Source organism: Bubalus kerabau, chromosome 9, assembly GCF_029407905.1.
Source record: "Bubalus kerabau isolate K-KA32 ecotype Philippines breed swamp buffalo chromosome 9, PCC_UOA_SB_1v2, whole genome shotgun sequence".
In the NCBI taxonomy this organism is placed as follows: domain Eukaryota; kingdom Metazoa; phylum Chordata; class Mammalia; order Artiodactyla; family Bovidae; genus Bubalus; species Bubalus kerabau.
In genome coordinates this window covers 51,263,813-51,291,219 of record NC_073632.1, presented here as the reverse complement: position 1 = coordinate 51,291,219, position 27,407 = coordinate 51,263,813, and the positions used below count along the sequence as shown (strand labels likewise).

Genomic DNA, 27,407 nt, shown 5'->3' with positions numbered 1-27,407 from the left:
ATTTCCCTCACCTGTTTCACTCATCCTCCCACCTCCCTCCACTCTGGCAACCACCTGTTCTCTGTATCTATGACTGTTTTCTGTTTTATTTGTTCCTTTTGTTCTTGGATTCCACATATAAATATGTGGTATTTGTCTATTTCACCTAGCGTAATACCCTTTCAGTTCTCCCATGTTGTGCAAATAGCAAAAATTCATTCCCTTTCATGGTGGATTAATATTCCATTGTGTGTGTGTGTATGTGTATACACACTACATCTATCTATGTTAGATATATAGGTTGCTTCTATGTCTTGGATATGGAATGCTGCAGTGAATATAGGGGTCCTTGTATCTTTTTGACTTAGTGTTTTTGTTTTCTTTGGAAGAATACTCCGAAATGGAACTGCTGCATTGTGTAGTTCTATTTTTAACTTTTTGAGGAACCCATGCTGTTCTCCATAGTTACTGCACCAGTTTATATTCCTACCAACAGTGCACAAGGGTTCCCGTTTCTCTACATCCTCGCCAACACTTGGTATTTGTTGCCTTTTTGATGGTAGCCATTCTGACAGGTGTGAGACAATATCTCATTGTGAATTTGATTTGCATTTTCCTGATGATTAGTTGCGTTGAATATATTTTCAAGTGCCCACTGGTTGTCTGTAGGTCCTTTTGGAAAAATGTCTGTTTAGGTCCTCTGCCTATATTTTAATCAGATGGTTTGCTTTTTGGTGTTGAGTTGTAGGAGTCCTTTGTTATTTTGGATATTAACCCTTTATCAGATATGTTGTTTGCAAATATCTTCTCCTATTTATTCAGCAGGTGCCTTTTCAATTGGTTGGTGGTTCCCTTTGATGTACAAAAAGCTTTTTTGATGTAGTTCGTAGTTTGATGTAGTCCCTTTTGTTTATTTTTGTTCTTGTTTCCCTTGCCTGAGGAGACATATCCAAAAAAATATTGCTAAGACATGTCAAAGAGCATACTGCCTATGTTTCCCCTAGGAGCTTTATGGTTTCAGATCTTAAATGTAAATCCACTTTGGGTTTATTTTTTATATGGTGTGAGAAAGTAGTCCAATTTGATTCTTTTCCGTGTAGCTGTTGAATTTCCCCAGCATGATTTATTGAAGAGTCTTTTCCCCTTTGAATTAATATAGTATTGCCTCCTCTGTTATAAATTAACCATATAGGTGGTTTCATTTCTGGGCTATTATTTTAACATAAAAATAATTGTTTCAGTGTACCTGGAATTTGCTACTGAGTGCTTTACTAATGCTGACGTAAGTTTTTATTGAAAGTTGACTAGTCAAGACTCCTTGGGATGCAAGTGGCTACAGGTCAAACTAAAATGGCATAAGTGATAAAAATGTAATATATTGGCATGCATAACTGAAAAATCCTGATGGTACAGGAGTTTAGACACTGTATGAGAACTTGATCTCCATCTCTTGACTGGGCTTTTGCTATGCTGGCTTCACTTTAGGCAGGTCCTTTTGTTACCAAGTCCAAGGTCATACTGCTCGCCATACTACAGGCCAATAAATCTAGAGAGGGGGTATTAGGGCAAGAAATAGTGACTTTTTTGGAAAGCCAGAGGACTGAGACTAGTCTTTTGGACTTGTGTCCAAAAGAGCCATCTTGCTAGGGTTTGGATGCTAGTTTCTTTTATAGAACATAGAAGGGGAAGTGAAGCAGTAAAGTAAAAAGGACAATAAATCGTTGCAATTTTTCCCTGGGATGTGGAATACAGACTCCCCAAGGGATGTGTTAATTTTTACTTTGCTGCAGCCAGGTGGGCCTGGTCAGGATATTTCCTGTGAGCTAAACAAAAAGTATTCTAGGTTAACACTTGGGTGTGGGAGGCAGGGTTCCCAGAAGTTGGCCATTGTGTTCAAGCTATGGCAGGATCCCTTTAGTGATTAACTTGTAGCAAAAGCAATAGAGAACACAAAGTCTAAGGTAGAAGAAATGGATTAAATATGGAGTCAGATTTGTTCTACCCTGGTGGCTTAGCAGTATAAAGAATCCGCCTGCCAGTGCAGGAGACACAAGAGATATGGGTTTGATCCTTGGTTTGGGAAGATCCCCTGGAGTAGGAAATGGCAACCCATTCCAGTATTCTTGCCTGGAAAATCCTATGGACAGAGGAGCCTGCTGGGCTCCAGTCCATGGGGTCATAATTGGACACAACTTAGTGACTAAACAGCAAGAACAAATCATACTTTCTATCTGGAGCCTGTGGCAGCAGCATCTGGTTTCTGTTCTTGACTGCTTCCATTGGAAAGCTTCTCTTTCCCACAGAGGTTCCAGGTTTGACTTTGATTCTGTACACTTAGGTCATATGGTTGTATCTGAACCAATTACTGTAGCCAAAGAGAAGGCCATGCCTATGATACATGCACAGCTCTGGAGCTGAGATGTAGGGTCAGTCCAATGGAGGCAAGTTATATATGATTGGGCTGAGGGGTTCCCCAGGAACATCAGATAGAGTGGAGGCAAATAATGGATTGGCAGGAATAGATGTCTGTTAAAGTAAGCTCTATGATTATTTTTATGGTCCAGGCTGATGTAAGTTATAATTTGTTATGAGAGTATTCTTAAATGGTCATGTGAAATAGACATTGGTTCTGTTGAAAGTGTTTGGTATTAGGTTCTTATGGCATGAGTAACATAGGCTGTATGAATCACTCTAACCTCAACTCTATTGTATTTCAAGAGACTTTCCACAGACGCCCTGGATATTTTAGATGCATCTACAATGTAATATGCTTTTAACGTTAGTCATGTCATTAAATTCTTGTGTTGGTTGTTGTTTGTGGCACCATCTTGGCAGAATGACACAGTGACTTCTGGGGCTTCCATTCTTAGCAGGAAATGCCTTCTCCTAGGTCCTGTTCTGGAACCCTAACGTTTTAGAATCTCCCATAGACAAAGGTCTGGCATTCAGAGGTCATCTGAAATATTGCTGTGGCTATATAGTATTTTTGACTGCCTTTAAAGTAAATTATTTAGAGGGAGAATATACAATGACCAACTCAGTATGTGGAAACAGTTGAACATTTTGATACTCACCAGGTGTGTTAGGTCCGTTAGTCAGAGCCCAGTCATACACCCTTGCAGAGGAAGCAAAAGGATGCTGGGTGGATTCCCATCAGGCATGTGTGTAGATTATGCTGTTAGCACAGGTAAAACTACTGTGCCTGGAGTCAGTCTCTTTTTTACCCAGCCCTTGTTTACTTAAAATCTGTTTCCTTTATAAAATATTGCTTTTATGTTTCTATTTTTAGTCATTTCTAGTTACACTTCCTGGCTTAGGCTTTTTCTTTTTGGTTGGTTGGTAGCAGTTGGGTTTTGTTATTGGGGGAAGTTGAAAGGAGGCGTGCATGTGCATGCACAGACACACACAGCCACTTCCTTTTACATTCTGGGTTGTAGGAGTGCTTCAATTTGCCAAGACCAGCTGCTTCCTCATATTTCACTCAGTTGATCATTAGACAAATATTTAATGAGGTCTAGTATGTGCAAAGCATTGTATCCTCAAAGAAGTTATAGTGTTTATATAAAACATAATTATTGCTACAAAAGATGCAAAGATTAAGTGCTGTGGGGACCTACAGCGGAGAGGAATGAATTTCCAGCTTGGACAGAGGGAAGACTTTGGAGGAGGCAGCAGCGGAGTTGAGCCCTGCAGATAGGAAGCTTGAGATGTGCCAGTGTCCCATGCGTGATAAGTTCCCTGGGTGGTAGACTCATTATTAATAACTCTGAAACCGAGCACAGCCTTCAGGAAGGGTACCCGTGAATCCAGCAGAAGAGGTTTTAGGAACTACATTTCATTTCTTGTTGAAACATCAGAAGAGTTGCCTTTACACATCCCCGCTCATCACTTCCTAGTTCTATGCTGTCCTCTTGCTTAACTAGTGAAAACTGGGCTAATTTTTTAAAAACGAAGAGCAAAATGAGATATTTCTGGAGTCCAGATTTTTTTCAAAAAGTGTTGTTGTTTTGACTCAACAGAAGGGCAGGTTTGCACTGCTGCCCTTAAATTCTGAGCAGTGATCCCAGCAGGCTGAGATCTGTTCGTACTTATACTTGCCCGCCCTCCACCCCTTCCAATCTTGTAGACAGAGAAGTGTTGATTCACATGTGCAGAATATGCTTAAACAAGGACAGGAAGCAGTTTTCTTCCTAAGAGTTTCAGGTATAAGTTATAAATAGACTCTAGATGATAGATATACCAGAGCATCTCAGAAATGAATTTTGGATTTTTTACCCCCATATTCATGGGTGATTCATCTGGGGCCGCATCTTGGAAGGAAAACAACACTACTGTCAATTCAAGTGATATTTTAATAAATGGGTTTCCTGTTTCAACTTCAGCGAGTTAGATAGGCTTACTTCAGTGTTGGGTGTTTTCTTTTTTTTTTTTTTTAATAAATGTATTTATTTTAATTGGAGGCTAATTACAATATTTAGTGGTTTTGCCATACATTGACATGAATCCGCCACAGGTGTACATGTGTTCCCCATCCTGAACCCCTCTCCCCACTCCCTTCCCATCCCATCCCTCTGGGTCATCCCAGTGCCCCAGCCCCGAGTACCCTGTCTCATGCATCGAACCTGGACTGGGTGTTTTCCTACAAGTACTGTATTTTAGTTTTATAGGGAAGTACAGTACCCACACTTGTTAAACAAACACCAACAAAAGCACTGGCTGAAGTGTCTTTCAAAGCTTGCTCGTCTTGTTTCCTGAGGTTTCTGTCTTTCCCTCCTCACTGGCTGTTTTCCTTTCAAACCTTAAAGTCAAACAGTCAAGCAAAATGGACTTTAAGCCTCTTGACCCTGTAACCTTCTGTGCCTCTGTAACTTGCTATGGATCCAGAGCCTTGTCAGAACTTTTTTGTGATAATGTCTTAACTTCTTTGATTATTTTTAGGTCCTGGCTTTTGTAAAGTAGATTTTCTTGCTCTGTGGAAATCCCTCCCCTGTTGCAGTGTTCTGCGATCCCTCTGTTTTTTCTCTTCATGACTAAGCCAAATGCTGTGTGAACAGAGGCCACATACTCAGGCACCCATGAGCTGTACAGCCTTACCCTGTCAGCACTGGGATCTTGGTCAGTGCCCTTACTTAAAAATGAAAATACAGACTTGTACAAAGCTTAAGGGATCTCTTTAAAGTTATCTGAAAGTTAATGTAATGACCATATTTAGAACCAGCCTCCTAATTCTTCATCTCACAGTGTTGGAGAATAGAATTTTAAAATTGCTTAATGAGCTTCTGAAGTGGGAGAGCAGTATTTTCTGAAATTGACTGTGATTGGTGCTTATGGCAGTTTCTCCATTCAGATGGCCAGAAGTGAGTCCGGATGTTAGCTGTCATAACTAATTATCACTTGAGGTTTTTGCAGTGTTCTCTTTGATGGCTGTTTATTTCCAAGTAATAACTGTACTTGAGTTTTTAAGTCCAGCCCTTTAGATAAGTTATAATCTGTTCTAATTGTGAAGCATGTGGGCTATATTAAGTAGAGTAGTAAATGAAAAGATACTTTACAAGGTAGGTGGCAGTTCAGGTCAAGAAATGAGACCTGGTGAGCCTCAGGAGCCTCGGACAAGGGTTCATTCATCCTTGGCCACTGACTGATTGTGTCAGTGTGGACAGGTCACATCCCATTCAGAACAAACAGGAACAAATAATTCCATGTGATACCTCTTACCCATCTCTGAACTTTTGAGGGCAAGAATCTTGTCTTTTTCACCTTGCGTTCCTAGTATCCCAGCACACATGGTAAATGACCTGTTAAATGAATAATTTTTTTCTATGTCTTTAGGTTTTCCTTTCTGTAACATGTGAAAAAGTTCCTCCCTGTTACTGACTCCAAGCTCACACTGCTCGCCACACCACAGGCCAGTTAATTGACAGACAAGGTGTTAGGGCAAGGAATAGCTACTTTATTTAGAAAGCCAGCAGACCTAGAAGATGGTGGGCCATCACCCAGGTTAGAATTCAGGCTTCTTTCACTCCAAAAGGGAAGGAGGTGTGGTGGACTGTTACAAATGTCTTGGTGCTGCAATCCTTTGTTCTTGGCAGCTATCCATGTAGGTCCAGTCACAGTGCTCCTATAAGCCTCCACAAGACAATTATAATTTTCTGCTGTAGAGCTATTTCTCTCTATATGAATGGGAAAGTGTTACACCTTGAAAGGTCAGAGTCTTGAGTCAACATCATTTCAGTGTATAAGCAACACTCCTCTACAGAGGTGCCGCACCAGCATGACCAGGCATGGGCTGCAGAGCCCAAAGGTTAGAGCCAAAGGAACAGACTCAACATGGAGTCAAGTTTGTTCTCTTTTGTAGAAGAATAAATGTGATAACAGATGTAAAAAGTGTTTTGGAAAGTACTTTTGGAAAGTACCATAGGCATAAAGGTATTATTCCTTTAAGCTGTGAGAGGACCAGTGCAGGGCAGTGAATTAACTGAGGGGGAAACATTGAGTATCTCTTGAATGTAACAGAATTGAAAAACTTTTTCCCTTCAAAGACTTTATCTTTGGATAGGAAACAGCATCAATAAGGTGGTTTTGTTGACTTTCCTCTCTGAGTGTAGATCATTTAAAATATAAAAAATGTGAAAACATTCCAGGAGATCTGTTCTTAGTATTCCCGAGAGTTTGCTCAGTTTTGCTTTTTATGTAGTTGTGTTATGTTGGAAATCCTGATTGAAACAAAATTCTCATTATTTAGCTATTTTATGATTATTTAAAGCATTTTTTTTTTCTGTCAGCTTCCCCCACCCTCTCCCAGTGTGATTTGTTGTGTAATAGAGACATAACTTCTGTAATATCTTTCTGGAAAGATAACTTTTTGTTATCAACATTAAAGAATCCTTAGTTGTTTATTAGAGGAGTTTTTACAGGTATTTCTTGAAAGTCCAAACTGTCTCCTTAGAATCAGAAATAGAAATATTCTCATTGGAGCTTTCTCAGGGAATAGGATTTGGTAAGCGAGAACATCACAAGATTCATGCAAAGATATTCTTTTTCTTGCCACTTGGATTTGTCCTACAAATTATCTGCTCCTAAAAGATTAATGGAGAGCAAGAAAAATTAAGGTTACTAATTAGTAAAATAAATGAAAGTTGCTCTATGACACGTATTTATCCAAATGTGTGATTTATCACAAATGTAGACTATGAACTATAATGTCAGTGCTTTTGTTTCTTTAGATGGGTAGCCTATGAACATCCTGACTTCACAGGAGAACAGTACATACTGGATAAAGGTTTCTATACCAGCTTCGAGGACTGGGGAGGCAAAAACTGTAAGATCTCCTCTGTTCAACCCATATGTTTGGTAAGGAGTTATATTTTTCTATGAGAACATTTGCCTGAATTTTGGATTCCCTTAATGTGTGCTTCTGGCTCATGAAACATTTTATTATAGAAACTATCCTGAGATTATTTTTAATGGTAATTGTTAATGATATAGAGAAAAAACTTTCAAGATGTCTACCCTACTCATTTCCTTTTCTCTTCCCTTTAAAAATTCTTAGGATTCTTTCACTGGCCCAAGGAGACGAAATCAGGTAACTTAACAAATTCTCTATTTTTCATAATTAGAAACCTTCCATTGAAAAGCTGAATTTATGTGTAAAACATAATACATTTAGGGACATACTGTTTTACCCATTTTTATGCCTGAAAGCATAACCGTATTTTAAAATTAGATTTAAGTTTACAGTAAGGCTTAATTTGGGGGCTTCCCAGGTGGCTCAGTGGTAAAGAATCTGCCTGCCAGTGTGGTAAAGAATCTGCCTGCCAATGCAGGAGATGCAGGGAGATGGGTTTGATCCCTGGGTTGGGAAGATGTCTTGGGGGAGGAAATGGCACCCCACTCCCAATATTCTTGCCTGGAAAATCCCATGGACAGAGAAGCCTGATGGGCTACAGTCCATAGGGTCAGAGAGAGTCAGACATGACTGAGCAACTAATCATGCAAGGCTTAATTGATAACACTGACCCATATCTAAATACTTCTTATAAAATGTTTTTATATGTTAAGTTAAATTTTGTATCATTACAGTGGATTATTTATGTTAATATACTGGGATTAGTATTTCAAACAATGGCATATAATTATTGTGGTAAACAATAAAATATATTTTCATATTTGCTGTGTCTGCATTAGACATTTTATATGGGTTCTTTTACATGGTCTCTCACTTAAGCCTTTGGAGTGCTGACTCGCTACATCAACTGAAGTGTTAAATTCATTATTTAAGACTTTTTAATGTAAGTGTTCAGACAGCCATAATTACAGAGGCACAAACGCCACTCTTGCCTCCTTTATTGGCATACACAGAGTTTAACAAGTCAGCAGGTGACTTCCACTGAGGGAGGAAAACTGCACTACATGTTTCCAAAATAGTTTCTTATAAATGATAGACCTGTAAACAATTACTTTTGGCCACAATAAAGCTTTAAAATGCCTCACAGCTTGTTAGGACAGGATAGGATGTTCTGTAGAAAGCTGCCTCTATTGTTGGACTGTCCTTTGATGACTCTGAATTAAACAGTCGTGAGTAGTGCAGCCAAAATACTTCTAATTAATCATTAATATAGATACAGAAAATTAAAGGATTTATAAAATTCACACCAGTTTACTGTAACAAAAGTTAACAGGTCGTGTTTGGTCATCATTTCAAAGGCTGAATGAATATACTTAGGAATATAATTTTACTTGTTTCTGTTTACTTTTTTCAAAGATTCACTTGTTTTCAGAACCACACTTTCAAGGTTGCAGTCAATGTTTTGGAGAAACAATAAGTCAAATTGATGATTCCTTCTCTACCAAGTCTTGTAGAGTTTTAGGAGGCAGGTAAGCAAAACAGTGGACTGGAAGAGCCCAATCAGTGTGGGAAACAGGATTCCCACCAGCACGTAAATATACCTGTAGGTGCTTGGCACTATAAAACCACCAAATGGTGAGTACTGAAGTAGACTTCAGAGCACTGGGTGCTGGACGTCAGAGGACACAGGCATCAATCAGTGTGGGCAGGAGTTCAACATCATCCCCTCGTTGTGCAGTGGGATTGAGACCAAGTTCTTTGCACTGTAGTTCTCTCCTGTCATCTGTCAAGGGATTCTAGGTTATCTCCAAGGCTCATCCCAAGGTAGATTTGCTTACAGGCGGGGAGGAGGAGGCTAGGCATTCTGAATGTTAGGCAAGCGCATGGCTGGACTGGAGTGCTGATGAGGGGCACGCTGCCCTCACTAGCTGGGTGGTCTCTGTATTTGGGGAAGGGGAAGTGACTTTGGACAGGGAGGGTGGACTCAGATGACGACTTCCCTCAGCATGTGACCTTAGACGGACACCACAGGATACACAAGACGGGCAAGGCAAGGAGTCCAAGCCAGGAGAAGGGATCAGGAAGCCTTTAGAGCAATCTATGCAAAAGGTGATGAAGAATTAAGCCAAATAATAATAATAATAGTAGTGTTAGTAATGCCTTTAATCATACACTGAGGATTAGTGTATGAGAAGCTTCAAGGGCTTGACAAAACCACTCTGGCCTGTAGTAGAATGGTGGCACCATGAGCAAGGAATGCTGGAGGGTGGAAAGGTGAAAGAATGAATCATTACATGGAGAAAAACAAATTTATTTCCCAAATGCAATGCAAAGGTACTATGATTATTAATTTCCAACAAGATGAAATGCAGTAAATATATCCAGATATTTTTGAAGAGAGAACACTGTTAGCCATAAGAAGCATTGTATTTATTGAATGGCAGGTTACCTCTAAAAATCAGACTTCTAGACCAGGAAGACTCAGATTATACACTGTACATGTGTGTGGTTTTTCCTTTGTAGCTGGGTTGCGTATGATGGAGAAAATTTCTCTGGTAATCAGTACGTGCTGGAGGAAGGCCACTATCCTTCGCTGTCTGCAATGGGATGCCAACCTGGAGCAACTTTCAAGTCTCTTCGTTTTATAGACGTTGTAAGTACATCAGGGTGAATACAGTGCTAACAGAGATACAAAGCCGAGTCAGAGCAAGGGCACCGGCAGGTAGGCTTCCTCGTGGACAGTTTGGAGGCAGAAAAAAATAATTACATGGTCTCTTTGAAGATCTTTAAAATGTAAATTGGTTTCATTTGCTGTTTTCTCAGACTTGAGGGGCAGGCAGTGTTGGGTCAGCCTGGTGCACTCTCATGGGCTAGTTCAAGGCCCTCTGGCTCGTTTTTCCATTTCATACCCGACCCCTATATCTATACCTTTCCCTTTACAGGCACCCATTCTAATGTGTTTGGGGTACATCTTGGATATTCTTATAAAATGTATGTTTTATAAAAATATGCATAAAGGCTTTTATTTTATATACAGTATTATGCTATAGTTCTCATTGTGTTATAAACATAACTATTTACATTAAGAATTTTTGAGTCATCCATTATGCTGTATGTATGTCTAGTTAGAGTCTAATGTGTGCACATGATGTAATATGTACATACAATATGTAGTCAATAACCAGATGTACATACAGCATAATGGATCACCCTGAGAGGGAGTCTTTGGGGAACACAGATTAAAGGGGAATTTACTGGATTTCATGTGCATGAGTATGCAGTTTCACTAGGTACTACCCAATTCCACCACTTTACATTGCGGCCGGCAGTGCATGGGGGTTCCTATTTCTGGTATCATTGTGATTACTGAGTATTCTGACATTCTAACTTTTGTCACTTTGAAAGAATGGGGTAGAGAGTATTCTCTTTGTTAGTTACTAGTCACTTGGGTTTCTGCTTGGTGAATTACCTACTTATATCCTTTGCCCAGCTCTTGAGTTTTCTGTCATTACTGATTTGCAGAAATTCCTTATAGTTTTAAAATCTATTTATTCTGTTGTTTCAGAGATTTGTAATCAAATTACTTCCCCCAGTTTATCATGTATGTGCTAATCCAGATTATAGTGCTCCTTTTTGACCAGAAATCTTTAATTTTGACACAAAGCAATAGTCAATAGAACAAAACTCTAAGATAAGGTTCAGATGTTAAAAGTCTGGGGTCTGACAGTTTGGTAAAAAGCTTGCAATGTATAGTTGGTGATTGTAGTGTTAAAGGTAGAAAGAACATATGTGTGAGTTGGCTTTTTCTCATCCCCTCCTGCCCTTTCATATAACAAAAATGTTGACCTTTCTTGAGATGTGAAAATAGTAGCAGTGGAATATGGGATGATGTAGTAAGATTCATTAACTTACAAATAACAAAAAACCTAAAAGTTGGATATTTAACCTGCCTGGAGTTCTAAGAGCTACCTACAGATATTGTTAACAATAATAAAAACAAACCCACTTCAGAGGTAAAGCTTTCAAATGTTTTCCTTCAGCCAGAACTTAGTACATATATGCTTAGTACATAATTTTTGGCACTGATATTCTTTTAAGTTTTGATTATGAGGAAATGTACATTTTACACCTATTAAGAACATATGTTTTAACTGTGACATCATCAAAATCGTTAGGTGGTTGTCACTAAATTAGAGTGCTTGGTATGTTTTGGCATGCCATCTCAGACAAACGTGCAGTGAAAGTACAAACTGGTAATACTACTACGGTTTTCCTTCTATGTTTACACAATTCCAAGACCATGTAGACCACCTCTGCACAGATCTGTTCTGTTTATTGGTCTTTCTACACATCAAGGCACAGCACATAAACGAAGCAGTAAGATACCACACCCTTGCCACAGAACTTTTAAGCTGGAGAACTTTTGATTTATCATTTTATGATTTTAGGATTATTATCACTGGAGCTTAGTCTAAGGTCATAAAGGTCTGTGATTTGAAAAACAAGCATCAACAGCCAACTTTTCTGCAAATCAGTGGACTTCTGTGCTGTTGTCCTCTTTAAGTGATCATCTGAACATGGGGCTCCCATCCTGTTTTTTCCCTCTTCCTAACAATTATTCCTACAGGAAAGTTTGGCAGTATACAGAATCACTGTCTCATTGACAGTTAAAAAACCACCACCACCAAAAGACATTTAAAAATGCATGTAAGTGGAAGGCTCCTTCATCGGGCCAAGTTGCCACTCGACCCCAGAGATCACTATAGCCCCCAATCCCTCACCATTTATATCTCCTTGGCTTTCTAGCTCCTCCTAATCTCAGTAGAGAACAGCCAAGTTGAAAATAAATTCCATTTAGAAAGATGGTAACAATAACCCTGTATACGAGACAGCAAAAGAGACACTGATGTATAGAACAGTCTTTTGGACTCTGTGGGAGAGGGAGAGGGTGGGATGATTTGGGAGAATGGCATTGAAATATGTATAATACCATATATGAAACGAGTTGCCAGTCCAGGTTCGATGCACGATACTGGATGCTTGGGGCTGGTGCACTGGGAAGACCCAGAGGGATGGAATGGGGAGGGAGGAGGGAGGAGGGTTCAGGATGGGGAACACATGTATACCTGTGGTGGATTCATTTCGATATATGGCAAAACCATTACAATATTGTAAAGTTAAAAAAATAAAATTAAAAAAAAAAAAAAAAAAAAGAAAATAAATTCCATTAGAATTGACAGTCCAGGTGTATACAGCTATTTCTTTTTTTTTTTTTAATTTTATTTTTAAACTTTACATAATTGTATTAGTTTTGCCAAATATCAAAATGAATCCGCCACAGGTATACATGTGTTCCCCATTTCTTTATGCCTGGGCTGTTTTCCCCATTTTTGGGGGGAAAAAAATTTTATATTCACCTGCCTTTCTCTGCAAGGGGAAACTTTCTGGCCTCCATTTTTCCTTTTCTAGCTCCAGAGCACATAAACACCCAGACTTTCTGAGAAAGGGAACTTACGAGCCGTCAAACCTGGCCAGATCTTGTGCTTTGTCTTTGAAACAAGATGATTTTCACGTGAGCTCAAGTTACCATCAAGGAGGAGTAATAAAACATTATTTTTGTTCCTAAATAGGAATTTTCTGAGCCAACAATTATTCTTTTTGAAAGAGAAGACTTCAAAGGAAAAAAGATTGAATTTAATACAGAAATAGTTAACCTCCAATCCTTAGGATTCAACACGCACATACGCTCTGTCCAGGTGATTGGTGGCATGTAAGTGAGTTACCTATTTGTTTATTCAGTAGACTTTAAAAATTAAGTTTGATCATATTTCTTTTCTATATCACCTTAACCAAATTGATGTATAATCCCTTATTTTCTGTAAGGGTTAGTATTTATGCTCCCTCATAGTATACTTTTCCCATTTGGAAAAGTCATGTGTGTGGCATCGTCTCTTCATTCAGATTTTCAGTTGACTTAAGGTAAGAACTTTGAGAAATGTTAAAGTTCCTAGGTGAACACTGTAATAAATCTATTGAGTATTTTTTTTAGCAAGTAGGAAAAAAGAACTGATTTTGCTTATCCCTTTGAAAGACCAAGTCATTTAATTTTAGAGTAAGGGCTGCGATTTTCCTTCAGCCAGGAGTGACCAACAGATGCCATATGCTAAATGATTAAAGGTCAACATGAGAAGATTCTTCTCAGCTTTGAATAATTCTGAAATCAAGATATAAAAAATGAATACAGATTATCAGTGTAATATGTTTTTAAGAACGTGTTTTTCGTTCACTCACCAAAACAATAGGTATAGTCTGAAGGCATCAAACATTGGAATGAACTATGGCTATTTAAAAAACAAATTCAGGTTATTAGGGTGGTAGAGTTATACATGACCTTCTTCCCCAACAGGTTTAAATTAGTGTTTTGTTTTCATGATAAAATGGCTAAGATGATAACATTTTAGAGTTTCGGGATTAAAAGCAGAGAACATTCTTCCTTGATATATAATACGTCAACCCAAGAGGAAGACTGCTTGCCTGCTGGTCTGTGCTGGAACCCATACTTCATGTGTGGGTATCATAGTACTTCTGGGTGGAACAGACCTGAGCAGTTTAGGTCCTTAGCAGTTTTCTGGACTGAGGAAGATTATTCTCATTTTAAACAAAATTTTATTATTTAATTTTATCTAACCCTTATGGAACACTTACTTTGTATATGAACTTTACGAGTATTAACCATTTAAAGCTCACAGGAAGTACTGGGCTGTCCTGCTAAAAGACTAGCTTTAGCTCATTGCCTTACTGGAAAAAAAACCTACCGACTTCTCTTCAAGAGTGGAACTTTGGGGCATAAATACTCATGTACCATGAATTTGTTATTTGTCAAGAAATGGGTGCTGTAACTGTTTTTGAAAATAAAGTAGTTTCCTTTTTTTTTTTATATCCAATGTGTATTTCAAGTATTATATCAAAGCTTAGCTTAAAAATCGAAACATTCTGAAAATATAATTGGAGCTCACTGTCAAATGGCCATTGCCACTTACTGAAGTCGTCTCCTTTTGTTTTCCAGATGGGTTACTTACGAATATGGCAATTACAGGGGCAGACAGTTCCTACTGTCACCAGCGGAAGTGCCTAAGTGGTATGAATTCAGTGGCTGTCACCAAATAGGTTCTCTACGACCTTTTGTTCAGGTATTTTCTTCTTCTGGGTGTTTCGAATAGACTTTTCTCTGAAATTTTTTTGGTAAATAACTTTTTAGTTCCAATTAGTTTGAAATTGGCTTCTCTCCCACCCCACCCCGTGAGAATTTCTGAATTTGGGCTGTGTTTCTGGTGCTAAAAAGGTTATGACTGCTTCAGAAATGTTATTACATCCAACATCAAAACATGGTATGTCCCAAGCCCTGGCTTGTCCATAGGCAGCTCCCAGCCCCAGGCTCTCTGAAATTCTGTCAATCTCTCTCCATTGAGAAAATCCTAAAGCCTCTGAAACTTGGACACAGCAGTTATTCCTGACCCAGCCTCATTCTGGATTCTGCCCCTGCTGTTGATGCTGTTCAGTGCTTCTAAAACATGTGTCAGTGACCATCGCTTGGGTTCTTATCTTCTAGAAACGAATTTATTTTAGACTTCGAAACAAAGCAACAGGGTTATTCATGTCAACCAATGGAAACCTAGAGGATCTGAAGCTTCTCAGAATACAGGTCATGGAGGATGTCGGTGCTGATGACCAGATCTGGATTTATCAAGAAGGATGCATCAAATGCAGGGTGAGCTTTGGGGTTAGACCAGGGTCTGTAAGGGCATCTCTCTTCAAGTAGATGCTACTTCACAATTTCCAGAGCTCTTTTGGAAATAAGTTGGAACATTTTTCATGAAAATACATCTTAGCTCTGATAGAAATAGTCAAGGAACCTAAAAAAGAAGTAAATCTAACACTGATCCAAGAAACAACTTTATACTTGATTTTATACAGAAATGGAATGGAAAAAGGAAGTGTCTGTGTTACTCTCCTATTTTTCTTTCACCTTCTTGTTACAGAAATAAACTTCTAAGCCTCATCACTATCAACACAGATCTCTCTTGGTCTGCATCTTGAAGGACCCCGTAGACTAGGTGAAGAGTGAAGAGATACCACCCCATGTACAACACACTCTGTTCCTAATTGTCATGCCTTGTAATTTCCCTCCTATTGCTCCCACCATAATGCATGTTTAAACGCTGAGCACAGTAAGATTTATGAGAGAACTCATGCTTCTATTGTAGATAATCTTTTCAACTCTTTTATTTTATGGGCTTGACTGTTTGCTCCTGATTTTTTTTTTTTTTTTATACTGGTGCCCATGAGTCAGCAGGAGGCATACAGCCTTGTGAAAGGAAGACAGCTTGTTAACTAGGTCTGCTGTGCTTGAGGGAGAATCATCTTTTCTATAAACAGACGTATACCCTTTAGACATTTAGAGAAGAGCACAAGAAACAGAAGCAACTAATACAGAGGCACTGAAAAAGCCAGGGAGCATTTCATGCAAAGATGAGCTCGATAAAGGACAGAAATGGCATGGACCTAACAGAAGCAGAAGAGATGAAGAAGAAGTGGCAAGAACACACAGAAGAACTGTACAAAAAAGATCTTCATGACCAAGATAATCACGATGGTGTGATCACTCACCTAGAGCCAGACATCCTGGAATGTGGAGTCAGGTGGGCCTTAGAAAGCATCACTACGAACAAAGCTAGTGGAGGTGATGGAATTCCAGTTGAGCTATTTCAAATCCTAAAAGATGATACTGTGAAAGTGCTGCACTCAATACGCCAGCAAATTTGGAAAACTCAGCAGTGGCCACAGGACTGGAAAAAGTCAGTTTTCATTCCAATCCCAAAGAATGCTTAAACTACTGTGTAACTGCACTCATCTCACACGCTAGTAAAGTAATGCTCAAAATTCTCCAAGCCAGGCTTCAGCCAATACGTGAACCATGAACTTCCTGATGTTCAAGCTGGTTTTAGAAAAGGAAGAGGAACCAGAGATCAAATTGCCAACATCCACTGGATCATGGAAAAAGCAAGAGAGTTCCAGAAAAACATCTATTTCTGCTTTATTGACTATGCCAAAGCCTTTGACTGTGTGGATCACAACAAACTGGAAAATTCTTAAAAAGATACCAGACCACCTGACCTGCCTCCTGAGAAATCTGTATGCAGGTCAGGAAGCAACAGTTAGAACTGGACATGGAACAACAGACTGGTTCCAAATAGGGAAAGGAGTATGTCAAGGCTGTATATTGTCACCCTGCTTATTTAACTTATACACAGAGTACATCATGAGAAACGCTGGGCTGGAAGAAGCACAAGCTGGAATCAAGCTTGCCGGGAGAAATATCAATAACCTCAGATATGCAGATGACACCACCCTGATGGCAGAAAGAGAAGAACAACTAAAGAGCCTCCATGAAAGTGAAAAAGGAGAGTGAAAAAGTTGGCTTAAAGCTCAACATTCAGAAAACTAAGATCATGGCATCTGGTCCCATCACTTCATGGCAAATAGATGGGGAAACAGTAGCATCTCCAAAATCACTGCAGATGGTGACTGCAGCCATGAAATTAAAAGACGCTTACTCCTTGGAAGAAAAGTTATGACCAACCTAGACAGCATATTAAAAAGCAGAGACATTACTTTGCCAACCAAGGTCCATCTAGTCAAAGCTACGGTTTTTCCAGTAGTCATGTATGGATGTGAGAGTTGGACTATAAAGAAAGCTGAGTGCCAAAGAATTGATGCTTTTGAACTGTGGTGTTGGAGAAGACTCTTGAGAGTCCCTTGGACTGCAAGGAGATCCAACCAGTCCAGCCTAAAGGAAATCAGTCCTAAATATTCATTGGAAGGACTGATGTTGAAGCTGAAACTCCAATACTTTGGCCATCTAATGTGAAGAAATGACTCATTTGAAAAGATCGTGATTCTTGGAAAGACTGAAGGCGGGAGAAGGGGACGACAGAGGATGAGACGGCTGGATGGCATCACTGACTCGATGGACATGAGTCTGAGTGAACTCCGGGAGTTGGTGATGGACAGGGAGGCCTGGCGTGCTGCAGTCCATGGGGTCATAGAGTCAGACATTACTGAGCGACTGAACTGAAAATGCCAACTTCTGTCTGTGAATTATCTTAATTCAAGGAAATGGCATCTTCCAGCAGTTATTTCTACTGAACATTTCAGTGATATTATTTAACAACTTTGAATCCAGTAGTTCAGTCAGTGAGAAAAAGTAAAGTGTACTAGATTATCAGAATCCTTTTATCTCAACATGGAGTAGTACACTTTTCAAAAGCATGTTCTACATCAATTTGTGTGAATGTCATATGAAAATGACTACCATACCTTGTTTATATGTTAAAGGTAGATTCACTTCATAGAAGAATCCATAAGATTTTTGCATTAGAACACACTCTTTATAGTTGGATAGCGTGCCTTTTGAAGAAAATTTTAGACATTTCTCATGAAGGAACACAAGAGAATAAATGCATTCCAAGTTTTAAAATGATAAAATGCCCTTTTAGCAACTTCAGTGCTACAACAGCCTTCAAAATTAGAGATACAGTCATATGCTGGAAGCCTCAGGCTGAGCGGGGTAGATCCGTCAGAGAGGATTTAGCTACAGACCCAGATGCAGCTCATAGTCCTTTCTTGGGGGGAGAAATAAATGATGGGCACTTTTAGTGTTCTGAGGCTTCCCTTACTAATAAACCAGAGGACCTCATAAAGGGCTTAAGTCTCCTCTTACAAAGGACAAAAACTGAGAACTTTCCATTACTGACGTCATCCGAAACGAAGGGCATCAATATTTGTTTGATCCCAGTTACCATGGCTAAAAGCTGAAATACTCATGTGTAAATGAAGCTGGGAACGAAGGTAACTTTAAAAATCAGCTTACCCAGGGGACTGCTTACAAGGGTACTTGAATGTGTGTCCCTCCATGTGTAAGATACCTTGTCCTTTCTGCTGAGCAGATAGCAGAGGACTGCTGCCTGACCATCGCGGGGAGCCTCGTAACCTCTGGCTCAAAGCTGGGCCTGGCGCTCGAACAGAATGTTGACAGTCAGTTCTGGAGCATGAAGCCTGACGGCAGGATCTACAGCAAGCTTAAGCCAAATTTAGTTTTAGATATCAAAGGTAAGGATTATTTCCCCTATCTGCCTTGTTGTGTCTTTCTTTAGTTAACTAAAAAGCTCTTTTGACATCGGGAGCACTATCAATAGTAAGTGATCCCTTATGCTGTGCCAGCCTCAGTGCTAAATAAACGCTGTACACACGTCATCTCACGTGATCTTCACAGCAGCGCTGAGAGGCCTGTGTTATCCCTCCTCTCCCCATTTTACAGCCCCTCAGAACTGAAGTTCAGAGGGATGAGTCAGTTTGGCCACACCCACAGTGCTGAGGTGGAATCTGGACATGGGCCGACTTTAAAGCATTTATTACAACAGACTAAAAATCACAAGTTAAAAGGCTCAGTCTGTATAGCTGATGATACTCATATACATGCATGTAACCTAAAATCTAAGACTGAAAAGGAATTAAAACAAACAACAAACACAGCCAAAGAGATTTCAACTGAACATTTGCTCAGTGAAGTTACTCTGGAGTGAACTGATTGATGGTGCCTGGAGAAGACCAAATACGTTTATTTAGGCAAGTGGTTTCCCAACTTTATCTGCATCAGAATCTCCTGGAGGGCTGTTAAAACACAGATGGCTAGTCCCCTGCCCTCAGAGGTCCTGATTCAGGTGGTCTGGGGTAGAACCCTGCATGTCTGACAGGGTTGCAGGTAATGCCCATGCTGCCTGTCTGGGAGGACTACTGATGATAATTTAAAAATAAAAAAAAGTTGCCAAATGTAGACATGGGAATTTAGTAAACTCTTGTTGCTGTTGACAAGCAAATGAAGACAGTGCATTTTGTGTCATATGGGGTAATTTTGCTTTAAATTATTAATGGAGACTTTCTATTCCATATCAGAAAACCAGTGTGGTGATGTTTGTAAATTTAGTGGAACTATATAATATAACACACACAGTTTTAAATTATGGCTAGAAAGTTGGCTCCGTTTTACTTGAGTCAGGGATCTAGACCAAAGCTGTCATTAAAAATTAAGATATAGGATTAAAGAAATAGCTTGTAACTGAGTTTTAAACTAACTTGTGGAAAATGGAGAATAAGCCTGAACATTTCCATCAGGGGCTTTGGTGGCCACTGATTCGGATCTGCAGGTGGGGAGAGCGGTCAAGCCACCTCACAATGGGGTCTGAGGTCACAGAGACTCAGAGGAGCAAAAGGTGCTCAGAGGCAAACCAAGTTCACTGAGACGGAGGCAGGGCACTACACTTACGGAGCAAAACTAAGCAACGTCTGGCTGCAGGCTGGATGGGGCCCAGCATCATACCTTGTATAAAATGCAAGCAGGAGACGAATGCATTGTAGGTTGGCACAACAGACTTGTCAATATGTACACAAGTAAGATACCCATTTTATAGATGATCAGCCTGAGGTTCAAACTGTTGAGTCATTATCTTAATTCCTATTTGGATCAACTTGTTAAACTGGAGCTCCTCAGTCTATACAAGATAGTTTTAACAGCTCCAGAGAAACCAAAGAAATGTGACTAAATTGGAAACACAGATGTGGAGGAAAATATGGACTAGTGTCTTACAGTGTGATCCACTTCCTGTGTCCAGGGTTAAGGTCCCTGTGATCTTTCTGAGCAAGTCTCTTAGAGCATTTATTCTTTCAACATGTACTTGTTGGGTACCCACTTACCCACAATGTGACCAGCTCTGGGCCAGAGACTGGGGATACCAAAGTGGTGGGGTGGGAAAAGACAGTACCTTGGCTTCAGAGAGCTTACACTCTGGAAGCTCCAAGCATATGGGATTTTCCCCACTTGCTATGCTGGCAACTGACCAGGAGTAAGGATACCTGGCTTCTAGTCTTGACTCTGAAAAGGACTGTGGGGCTTCAGGAACTTTCTCCTTAGGGGCTTTGCTTTAAAGCTCCAAGGTCACTTCCTAAAGTGCAACACAAATTAGTCCACTGCCTTTGGAGTAAGGATACTGTTCTGGTCTATTTGTGACCTCTCTGCGTGTCAAGCAAGGTAGCTGCAGTAGTCCCTTGCTATCTTGGTCAACTGGGTTTAAATGTCTCTGAATGTGGGAGAATAATGCCATCTTGTGGACAACACAGAGCAGGGCCACAAACCCACATCCTGTGCGGACGGGACAGAAATACATCTTTCTTCAGGGCACTTCATAGGAGACTGAGTTTCCTTGGCTACAGTTGTTGACCATTTGTTACCTACTAATATTACAAGATTTATTCCTTTTAACCCATCTCCTGATATTTTGATAGACATCTATATATTATTTCAGACCAAAGACATGACAACAGTATAAGCTGATTCATGCTAACTTTAACAAGATCCAAGTTTGGGATTTGATTCGGCAGAATGAATCCAATTATTTTTCAAGAACTTTCTAGTTGTCCTAACTCTAGAATTATGATATACACAAAAAGTATGTTTAAGATACTATAATCTTGAAGAATGAAAAAGTGCATTGTGACCTTAAGATAATACTTCCTGACATCTCAATGGAGTACAGTGTGTGTGCCCCAGTGGAGACGGTAGGATTTGTGGTGGTGGTAACTTTTTATCCCACTGCAAACTTAAGCATAAAAAGCCCAGGGCACCTTGCTTTGTATTGTGTCCTGTATCTAGCTGTGCAGAGGTGCTCAGTTATCATGATGATAAATCCGTTTCTTCCAAGAGGGGCACAAGAGATGATTTTCTTCCCTATCAAAACCTATTATTCATTTTGATATTTGGCAAAACCAATACAATATTATAAAGTTTAAAAAAAACTATTATGTAACTTTTCAGACCTTTTGGAGGTTTTAAAAGACAATAAGAATATTTGATTCCCCTTGGCTTAAGGCTGCAGTATGATTTCAATACCAGTCACACTTACCCTGCATTGAGATGAGCAAATTTTAATTCTGACAGAGTCCTAGGTGCTATAACAATTGGTACAGAGGCTTGTGCTGAAAAGTACCTGAAAGGATGTTTACGCCACACTAGGGAAAAAAAAAACAACAACACATGACCCTTGCTTTTGTCCATGATACTTCACCATTGAAAGTAGAGGCCATGAGGCTATTTTTAACACTAAAGAATCTGAAATATCTGGTAGGTGAAAGGGAGCGTATGGAAACTGTATTGGATTTACAGTTCAGTGGAACTCAGCATATTAAATGCTGTGAGTTTTTATGCACCACAGCCTGTGGGTTCCCAGAAGTGGGAATGCTGCTCTGCCTACTATACTTCGGGATGTCACTCCAACCTCCCCTTTGACCTAATACCACCACTGTTCATTGTTGATGCAAAGTTTGTCCCGATGACCACTCCAAGCTGAGCCTGCCTGCTTTCTTCCACTGCCATCTCAAATCCACGATCCCGCCACTGAATATTTGTCACCATCTTTGCTCCTTTCCCATCTCTAGCTTCTTTCCTGTTCCCCCCAGTTTCACAGATCTTAAGAGTGACCATGAATTAGCTTTTAAGACTTGAGTAGGAAAAGGAGCCTGGGGAGGTAGGACATCAGTATGGAGCTGCTGATGTCCTCTGATGGGGCTTTGACACATCACCCCCTGTGGGTGGAGCCTCTTAGTCCTCGGAGGCAGTTCTGGGCTTTCCTTCCTGTGTGCCTTCCTCAAGGCATGTATTTTACACCTTGTTTACTCTTGCTACCCTGGTGTTGTGATAAACTGTCTTGCTACAGCTCCTTCACATGGGCACACTTCCCTTTATCATTTTCCTTTTCTTTCTTTCAGGAGGTACACAATATGATCAAAATCACCTTATCCTCAACACTGTCAGCAAAGAGAAGTTAACACAAGTGTGGGAAGCCATGGTCCTGTAAACCTGAATAAAGAACACAGGAAGAATATTTCTGGAGGCCTTCCAGAGCTACCTTACTTAAACAGAAAAAGGAAAAAAGGCTTGCTGCTGGAAGCGCGAAGAAGAGAGTAAACCTGCTCCTTCAACAACTCTAAAGTCTCTCTTGAATCACATTCCTGTGACCAGGACAACCTTTCATCAAAAGACTGTGATCATTTTAAAACAATCATCTGTCCTCTTGTTTGTTCCCTTTCCTTTCAGGAGCTGCCTAAACAGGTTGCCTCCTTAGCAGCTTTAGGGTGCTTTTTGGAAAAAGTTATACTAAGACCTTAAGAGATGATGTATGTTTTAAATTATTTCCAAAGATAGAGAACAGGAACAAACTTACCGACCTTGCAGGCCTACAAGTCCTATACACTTTAAAGGGAAGGACAGAAGCTCAAGTTTGTAAGGTAGGAGACGCTTCAGCATCTGAGAAGAAATCATTTTATTAGGCCTGCAATTTTGGTCCCTGACCTTCTGTTTTCTGGACTCATAATTACGCTGTAAAGTGGGAAAGCCTTAGCTGTTCAGACATATTTTAAGGAATTAAGTATAAACCAAGTATGTTTCTGTTAATATTAAAAATTAGCAAATTTACAAAGATATCATGTCCATGTCCACTAACGTTTATTAGCAGGATCTGCATTATCCCCACTCACCTGTGGGCCGCTCTAGACTGTCACATGTGAGCGTTGATCCTTTTCCTGTGCATCCACTGAAACAGTATGATCATGACCTCATCTCTTAGCCCATCCTCACTCGCCTACAGCTAGTTCTGCAGTGTTAAGCAGGCCTTTGCCCAACTCAGATCTTTTAGCCAGTTTCCCCCTCCTAAGCAGCTGCACTGGCGTGAGGCCTGCATGGGGCTGCCTTCCCTGGGAGGCCCCACAGCTGCGCTGACCACTGGGGGCAGCCTCGCGTCACTTACTTCAGGAAGGAGACACTTGAGGTGTGGAAGGTGTAGAGGATGACCAGCGATTCTCTCCAGAAAGAAGGGAAGGGAAGGAGGCTGTAAGCAATCCCTGTTGCCTGCATCCTGGGACTGAGAACCCTAAAATGCAGCGAGCATTTCAGTGAAGACTGAAAATGCGGAGCCGCTCACTGGCCAAGCTGTCCTCGTCACTGAATACTCGTGTTCTGTTGCATATCTTGTTTCCAGTTATAAAACGTTGATCCTCTGGAGTCTGCACTGGGCAATGACGGTCATCAGCAGTTTACCCTGCAGTCTTTGAGTCTGTGCCCACGTGTCCAACAGCAGCCACCACGTCTGTCCTGTTCCCAGGTGCAGCGCTGGCCTTAGGCCTTCACACATCTCACTAACTATAGTACGGTGGGATAAGACCGTCTAGTGTGTGTTGACTTTCTCTCTCAAATAAACTTGATAAAATCTGAGAGGATCCATTCAGGAGCCCTCCAAACACTTCCAAGAGGGTCAGGGGCACATCAGAAATAAATGTCTGATCACGACATGGAAGGCTTCACAGCTGCTGGATTAAGGGCAGAGAGATTTCTGACTGCCCTCACTTCAGAGTCAGTGGGAAAAGGGCACCCGCCACTCTTCTGAGTGGAGATGCCCCCTCACTACCACCTGGGAGCCCTCAAGGCAACAGGGCTGACGTTTGTTCAGAGAAGTCAAAAGTGGCTTATTTACAGCTGGAAGAACCTCTTTCTTCTGAGGTAAATTTGTACTGGTGGGAACAGTAATTCTAGAGAAGAGCCCTCATCCGACACACTACAAATGAGTGTCTAGCAGGAAGAAACCGAGGAGAAAGCCGCTCACCCAAGTCTCTGTCAGAAGCTGACTACTAGCGGTGGAGGCCCAGTGATGAGGAGGCACAGCAAAGCAGGAAACGGTCACTTTACACCAGTGAAGGGGGGCACAGACTAGCGGCTCAACAGCTGCAACGGGCTTACTGGGCAGGTCAAAGTGCAGAACTCTGGGCCCCAGTGGAAGGGTTTGCATTTCCACCGAAGAGTTCCCAGAGAAGCATGTTTCCATTGCTGAGAGAAGACTAGCTCGCTTATGTACAAAAGTAAGGGTTTTAAGAAGTTAGAAACTCGAACACCTCCTTTCATTCTCTGAGAGGAATGAACCAAATCACCGGCTAGATTCTTCTATAGGCCCCTAAGAGATTCAGAACTCTGAGGGCTGTGAGGACCGCTCTAGAGCAGAGGAATAAAAAATGAAGGAAACCCTGGCCACTCTGAAACGTGCTCACTGATGAGTCTAGAAGCTTAGTCAGCTCTTCAGGCTGCCACTCCTCCACACGCTGGAAGTTTTAACTCTCTCACAAACATTAAGATGGCGCAACAGTTTGAGCTACTAGAACAGAAAGTGCCGCAACAATTTGCAAATGTGCTGTGAAAAAAAACAATAGACAATTTTCACTGACTTTACAGACAAGCTCAAGTGCGGATACTTTCATATCGGGTCTTTACTTACGTGCGTGTCCCTCGTGCTTGGCACAGAGAGAGCTTGGCAGATGGGCAGGCGTGGCAGGTGATGGGAGAAAGCCCTGGGCAGGGCAAGGTGATGGCCGAGGGTGGGAGTGTGGCTATAAAATCTCTGTGCCTGGCTCAGAAGATGGAAAATTACTGGCAAGAAGGAGTGTGTTTTTTACATTTATATCATGGAACTTGCAATCTCATCTGCAAAGGGATGGCTAGAAAAAAGCTGGGGCCTGCAGGCACTCACCGAGTAAGAGAGCCAACAATCACCAAACTGAATATTTATTTAAACAACATTAATGACGGTCTTTCCTCGTGCATGTCCCCTTTCTACCTTCAGGAAGGCTTCTGGAACTTTAGAAAATGGAAAGGTTTTTTCAATAACTGGCTGAATCTGTAAAACACAAGAAAGGTTGACCGGTGGGTAAGAAAACCTACATCACTCACCATAGATAACCTAGTTTACGTAGGTACTGCGTCTCTTGGCGTCGTCAGCCAGGCCGTGCGCTCTCGGGTCTGTGTGGCGCCCCCAGTCAGGAGCTCACGGTGGGCCGGGCCACAGCTGCACTGCTGCGCCTCCCGCCTCTCTATCTCCTATAATGCAGCCCACCCGACCATCCGCCTTACTCCTGCTCCACACTGTGAGCAGAGTGCTCCACAGCGCCCAAAGCCGGCACCGGGTAGCCACCACCATCCTGACCTCAGCCCTCTGCAGACCCCGACTCTACCAAAACGCGCTACTTGTCTGAGTGTGGGCTGCGTGCGCCTCTCCTCTGTGACATCTACCGCGTGTCCAGCCTAGGTCTCACCCAAGCCAGCCTGACCCATGGTCTGCAGTGTGTCCAGAGGACCGGTGTGGCCTCTTCAGACTGCCTGCTACAGCTGAATGCACATCTCAGCCACGCTGTCCTGTGTGGCAGACATCCAAGAAGGCATCCGAAGGTTCCTGCTGTGCAGGTATGCACAGGATAGGGACAGATTTCATAAAATTTGTTAACTATTCGGCATATCTACTTGAGCAAAGCTGAGTGCATCGTGGAACAGGCCACCTCTTCTGTATCCCCTACAATACCCAGCACAAGGTCAGGCACACAGCAGGAGCTTAATAAATGTCACTTAGGTGAAAACTAGTAGGATAACTGGGAAGCGAGTGTCTTTGGGGGCCCACCTGTGGCTGAAGCTCCCCCGGGGGCTTTGCTGAACTGCAGGGCTGGTTAGAATTTACGGGAACACCAGGTCATAGAGGCTCGAATGCTGCTGGCTCTGTGCGGTGCATCGTTAGCGCTGCCAGCAATTGCCTTTGAAAACTGGGACCAGTTAGTGCTCGCTCTCCCCACACACACATCTGACTGAACTCATCCTTTTTAAAACTTCAAGCAAAAATCAGTAACCATCCACTTGGCATCTCAGTGAACTATCTCCCACTGCTCCACAGGCAGGCATCAGTTGTCAGAAGGCATGAGCTTACATCTTGTGACCCTTTTACAAGAGAAAGAAGTATATGCTCTTGTGGTATTCAGAGGGGCTTTCCTCTTGTGTGAATTTCACAGCCCCACCACCAGACAGCATCTCAGACCCCCAAAGTTCCCTTCTCCAAAACGCTGACAATTTTTCTGTACTTATGAACCACGATAAGCTCGTAACAACAGCGCCAGCATGGGCTGTCCTCACCATGTGCCAGGCACTCTAAGTGCTCTATGTTCTTTACCTCATTTAATCCCGACAGACACCTTATGAGGTAGGTACTGTTATTATTCCCTTTTTACAGATGGATACGTTAAGGCACAGTTAAATCACCAACATCACATAACTGTTGAGTGGTAAGACAGGCTTTGAGCTGGCACCAGAGTGTCTGCTCTCCCCACTATACACTAAACCTTCTGTACATCATCAGCTGCTTTCTATATCTACTCCTAAAATCTTAAGGGGACAGAAAGGTAACCAAGGATTATATGGATTCATCACAGCCTGCATCTTGACTGGCCTGTTAGCCATGTTAATGTTAATGGACCATGTTAATTGGCCATGCCAGCTCAGGATCCACGCTGTGTCCAGGTCACTGAGATAGCCCAAGCGTGGTCCCTAGGCCACCATTCCCACTGCACCTATGGAGGGCACCACTGGCTTATAACTGCGGCCCTCCCCAGCAAGCTGAGCATGATCTCAACACAGCTGCTGCTATGAACAGAACAGATTTGAGCCAGCCTGTTGGAGGAAACCTACTTGCTTGTCTGGTAGAAGAGTGGAAAGCATCCAAGCTGTTCCAGCATGCCCCACCCGGAACCTTCTGAACCCAGCCGCTGGGACACTGCTTTCTGGATGCTGATTACCTGAAAAGGAATCACCTGAATGCATGCTTAAAATGCAGAGTTCTTGGTCTCCTGTTAGACCAACTCCATCAGAATCTCTAGGGGAGAAGAGTTTTCTGCACATCAGAGTGGGAATCACTACAACCTTTTGCCTTATGTTTAGGGTTCCTGACTTGTGTCAATCGGGGGCACATCCACCCACTCCACAGAGGCTGAGCATCTTCTAAGTGCCAGGCGCTGACGCAGAGCAGCACACAAAGCAGGCACCTGAGAGAGAAATCAAGAAAGGAGGCAACAGGGACTGACTAATCACGGAGCAACCACAGCAGCGTTATGGGAA

At 41.5% G+C, this 27,407-nt stretch overlaps 2 protein-coding genes across 7 annotated transcripts in view; one reads left to right on the top strand and one right to left on the bottom strand.

The window, feature by feature from the left end:
• Window positions 1-23,180, top strand: part of CRYBG1 (crystallin beta-gamma domain containing 1) — a 248,824-nt gene extending 225,644 nt beyond the window's left edge. Inside the window, exons 14-22 of the mRNA XM_055535300.1 lie at window positions 7,203-7,329; window positions 7,529-7,561; window positions 8,741-8,853; window positions 9,848-9,977; window positions 12,955-13,094; window positions 14,391-14,514; window positions 14,934-15,092; window positions 18,331-18,493; window positions 22,202-23,180. Coding sequence (XP_055391275.1) covers window positions 7,203-7,329; window positions 7,529-7,561; window positions 8,741-8,853; window positions 9,848-9,977; window positions 12,955-13,094; window positions 14,391-14,514; window positions 14,934-15,092; window positions 18,331-18,493; window positions 22,202-22,290 — 1,078 coding nt within the window. The 3' untranslated portion in view covers window positions 22,291-23,180. The remainder of the gene's footprint in view (window positions 1-7,202; window positions 7,330-7,528; window positions 7,562-8,740; window positions 8,854-9,847; window positions 9,978-12,954; window positions 13,095-14,390; window positions 14,515-14,933; window positions 15,093-18,330; window positions 18,494-22,201) is intronic.
• Window positions 23,181-25,024: 1,844 nt separating this feature from the next.
• RTN4IP1 (reticulon 4 interacting protein 1) overlaps window positions 25,025-27,407 on the bottom strand; it is a 134,763-nt gene continuing 132,380 nt past the window's right edge. For all 6 annotated transcript variants that reach the window (XR_008698188.1, XM_055535306.1, XM_055535304.1 and 3 more), the window contains one exon: window positions 25,025-25,152. Coding sequence is in view for 5 of the 6 variants with exons in the window: in XM_055535306.1 (XP_055391281.1) it covers window positions 25,045-25,152 (108 nt within the window). In the remaining variant the exon portion in view is untranslated. The remainder of the gene's footprint in view (window positions 25,153-27,407) is intronic.